Source organism: Suricata suricatta, chromosome 12 (genome assembly GCF_006229205.1).
Source record: "Suricata suricatta isolate VVHF042 chromosome 12, meerkat_22Aug2017_6uvM2_HiC, whole genome shotgun sequence".
Lineage (NCBI taxonomy): Eukaryota > Metazoa > Chordata > Mammalia > Carnivora > Herpestidae > Suricata > Suricata suricatta.
This window is the reverse complement of record NC_043711.1, coordinates 9,292,693-9,297,064: the sequence shown is the minus strand read 5'-3', so window position 1 is coordinate 9,297,064 and position 4,372 is coordinate 9,292,693. Positions and strand designations below refer to the sequence as shown.

The 4,372-nt window shown below is 59.8% G+C and overlaps 1 protein-coding gene across 1 annotated transcript in view; it reads left to right on the top strand.

The window, feature by feature from the left end:
- Positions 1–4,372, top strand: part of RFX1 (regulatory factor X1) — a 31,162-nt gene that overhangs the window by 18,503 nt on the left and 8,287 nt on the right. The window contains exons 8-9 of the mRNA XM_029916015.1: positions 1,048–1,142; positions 4,165–4,371. Coding sequence (XP_029771875.1) covers positions 1,048–1,142; positions 4,165–4,371 — 302 coding nt within the window. The remainder of the gene's footprint in view (positions 1–1,047; positions 1,143–4,164; position 4,372) is intronic.

The following is a 4,372-nucleotide window of genomic DNA, read 5'->3' as shown; positions in this document are numbered from 1 at the left end:
GCCCCGGAGCCGCCGCCGCTTCCGCCCGCGTGCAGGGGCGAGGTCCGGCCGCTAGGCAGCCCCCAGCCGCCGCCGCCCCTTTACGATCCGGGCGCCGAGCAGTGGGTGGAGCTGGTGGGCGTGCTGCCCCCGCACCTGCTCCTGCCGCAGCCGAAAGTGGTCTTCGAGCCACTGCCGGGGTTCCCGGCCCGACCCAGCCCCGACCAGAGGGTCAGGATCCAGAGAGTCCCCCAGGTGCTAGTGTTCGGCACGGCCGCCACAGCCCTCAAAGTAGGTGGCGGACGTACGGGCGGGGGGCATCGGGCGGGAGGGGGCGGGATCCGCCGTACCGGCCGGCGTCCGGCCCCAGGCTGCCCGCCTGGCCCTGCAGGCCCTGAAGACCCCACCTCTGACACCCCGACCCCTACCCCCAAGGCAGGCGGCCCCAGGTCCCAGGCTCCACCCCAACAGACGGGTGGGGGAGGGGTGGGGAATTTAGGCCCCGCCCCCAAAGCCCTGTCAGTAAATTCCAGGTTTGTCCCACTAGCCGGAGCCCCGCCCCTGGCCTCGGCCCCTCCCCTGACATCCTGTCCTTGGCTTCCAGGCCCCGCCCCTGCAGACGGGGATCCTTCGCTTATTGCAGGCTCCACCCCTGAGGCCCTGTTTGTATGCAGCTTCAGGCTCCAGCTTTGGCTTTAGCTTCAGTGGCAGCCTTGTCCCAGGGCCTGGCTCTACTCGTGAGGTCCAGCTTTCACTGCCAGAGTAGGACTCCGGGGTCCCCTCAGCCCGCCTCACGTCAGCCCCCACCCTTGCTGCCCCTAGCCTAAACACGGAGTCCTGGCTTCTCCGGACACAGTTCTGCCTGACTCCCAGCCCCGGCCAAGGCCGCAATCCCCGGGCCTCTGACCCCTGGCCCTGGCCAGATGTGTTCAGAAAGTCCAGAAATGCAGCCTGCTAGCCGGGGAGCCAGGTGTCCTTGAGAGCTGGGACAGCTCCCAGCCCTTTAGAGACCGAGGCCGAGGAACCGACCCACCCCTGACCTTCTGTGCGCCCTTCCTCCCACACCAGGTGCAGCAGCTCCAGCAGGTGCCCGTCCCACACGTGTACTCCAGCCAAGTGCAGTATGTGGAGGGCGGTGACGCCAGCTACACGGCCAGTGCCATGTGAGTGGGCAGAGGTCCGGGTGGGGGAGGCGGGGCTTAGGTCTGCTCGGGAGGGGGCGGGGGCGGGGCTTAGGTCTGCTCCGGACCCTGCTAGGACTTGAGTTCCGTGCCTCAGGCAGACCAACCAGCCTTCAAGGCCTCAGGTGACAGGTGGTAGGTGCTTCCCCAGGATAAGCGGCAGCCACCAGGCAGGGGCAAAGCAGAGGGGACCCTCGCAGGCTGGGACAGGCATCCGAGTATAACTTAAGACCTTGGAGCCAGAGGGACCTGGGTTTTAGAAAATAAAAAAAGAAAATTTAATTTTTACAAGACACGCTTTTTTGAATTAATAGGGAATGTTAAAGAGAAGGCAACCTTTACTGCCGCCCGCCAGCTTGCTCCAGAGGCAGTGCTGTGAGCAGTTTGTTTGCTCCTAGAGATACTCTGAGGAGAGAAACTACCCCCTCTTTTGTTCTGTCCTTTATTTCTTCCCCCAGCGGTGTATTTCAAAGCCCTTCCCTGTTTCTCTGACCAGGTCCCAGTCACCCTGTTTAATGGCTCTGTAATAATCCGCAGTGCAGACCTAGCGTGAGCGACGTAGCCGGTGTCCCCCCACCCCGGCTGACACTTGGGGGCCCTTGCGTACGCTGCAGCACTGTCACCATGTCCCACATATCAGGCAGATCTGTGCCCGAAGCCTGCCCCAGCCTCCGCGCTGGCTCACTCTTGTCCGGGGTCCCCCTCACACCGCCTCCCCTCCCTCCTCCTCTGTAGTAATAATTCCAGGACTATAGTGATCGTCGTTTTCATTTTTGGAAGTTTCGTTTGGTTTTCTTTGCATTTGTCCGACCTTTTTTTCTTACACCCCCCACCCACCCGTCCCTTATGGGCCTGACGCTGGGGATTGGCTCATAGAGCAACTAGGTCCCTGGGTGGTGATACTGTGGCCGATCCCAGGGGGCATGACCCTGGCACCTGAGTCACGTCCACGGCATCCAGCCACCTCATAGTAACGTTGGTTTTCTTCCGGTGCTGCCAGTCTCTTCGCCATGCAATTAACCAGAGTGGGTGGGGACCACCGAGGGCGTCCCGGAAAGAAGAGTGGCCCCTCTAGAGCCCCCAGGGGTGTTCGAAGCAGAGCTGAAGTACAAGCCCAGGCCTTGTGGTGCCAGGCTGACTCCTGCGTCCCCTTAGTGGTGTCTGTTCTTCTGTTTCAGTTCTCCCTTCCGTGATTACTGTGCGTGTGATCCCACGTAGCCCATCATTGCCACCAGATTCTTGTGACATTGTTAGCACCACTGTGTCCTCTGTCTGTCTCTTGCAGAGGATTTTAAATGGGTCTCCAGCCCTTTGCCAGCCGGGGTTGACCTAGCCAAAGCCACGGTCCCCGCACCCCCATTGCTGGCTCTGCCCAGGCCTCGTCCAGAGATGCACACATTCATTCATTCAGTCATTCAGCAAATTGCTGTCAGAGCAACATGTGGGGGGCACATATTGCTCCAAATGTGGGGTGGGGTGCTGGGCTGGTTGGCTGTGGTCCCTGCCTGGGGACGGGGTGGAGGCCACGTGCTGGTGCCACTCAGTGCCACTTCAGTGGATGTGGACCAGGGCGCTGGAATCAAGAGCCACATTGAGGTGTCCAACGGGTAGGGTGCTCGCCTTGGGTGACCGGCTTCCTACCTCTCCCCTCCCCCTCCCCTATCTGTCTCCTCACCACCCCCATGGGCGTCCGGTCTCCTTCCCCAGCTCCCTTCAGGAGCCTGTTAAGAACAGAGCCTTTTGTGGTGGCTCCCACTGGCCGGCCTTGATTCCTTTCTGGACTTTTACATTTTGATGTTGTTTTAATCATTAGTAAGTTAAGAGGGCTCAGAAATCAAAACTGCCCAACGATGTCTTGTGAGACGCCTACCTCCCCCCGTCCACGGGGCCTCCACCCCCACGATGCAGACAGAGCTGTGAAATGGGGCACCATCTCTCCCCTGTTCCAGAAATCCCGTCCTTCCCTTTCTCCACCTCTTCCATTTACCTGAAAAAATGTGGAGCCGCTGCTGTGGCAGGGTCTTCCTCCTTCTTACCCCTTCTTGGGATTTTTTTTCCTGTTTTTTACTTATTTTTGAGAGACAAAGAGAGACAGCATGAGCAGGGGAGGGTCAGAGAGACAGGGAGACACAGAATCTGAATCAGGCTCCAGGCTCTGAGCTAGCTGTCAGCACAGAGCCTGATGTGGGGCTCGAACCCACGAACCATGAGATCATGACCTGAGCCGAAGCCGGATGCTTAACCGACTGAGCCACCCAGGTGTCCCACCCCTTCTTAGGATTCTGTCACCTTTCACCTAACTGTCCTCCAGAGATGGACCCCAGGTGTTTTTACTCTCTTGCTATGACTTGCAGCCTTGAGCCTGTGTCATGTGGTCATGTGACATGGGTCCTAGGATGGCTGGAGGAGAAGGCTCCTCTGCCTCCGAGGGGCCTGCTGCACACTCGAGGAGCCATTGATGAATTCTCCCCCTGCCATTGTGGCTACTGAATTAAAAGTAGAACCCTTCCCCTTTCTTCAGCACCCTCTTCCTGCCTCAATTACTTACCTGGGCACGGACCACCTTCCGCAATGCCCTCGATTCACCTCCGTGCCTGCTTCTCCTCTGGCTTCCCCGCTATGACATCAACTCCCCAGGGCAGGGCCTTTTCTGTCTTACCCGCTGTTGGGTCTGTACTACCTACACAGTGTCCGGCATACAGTAGATGCTCAATCACTTTGTTTTTTGATTGAGTGAAGTGTGTGGCCTATTCCAAGTGACTTCGCCATTCTGTCTTGGCTTCTTCACCCCTGAGGGGTGGACTCCCATGCTAGGGGCCACTCTGATGATTAAATGGAAAATTGCCCCATCAGGCATTAAGAGTGGTGCCTGGCCGCCTGGGTAAATGTTGGCGGCTTCCCGCTCCTGTCCTGGGAGGAACCCCACCCCATCGGAGCGCCCTCCGTCATGCCCCTCAGCCCTCCAGCTCCTGCCTGCTGACCCCTGCCTCTGCTTCCCTCTCAGCCGCTCCAGTGCCTATCCCTACCCGGAGACGCCGCTGTACACCCCTACAGCGGGCGCCAGCTACTACGAAGCTGCCGGCACCGCGGCACAGGTCAGCACGCCCGCTACATCCCAGGCGGTGGCCAGCAGCGGCTCTGTGCCCATGTACGTGTCCGGGAGCCAGGTGGTCACCAGCTCCCCCAGCAGCGCGGGTGGTGCCGGCGGTGGT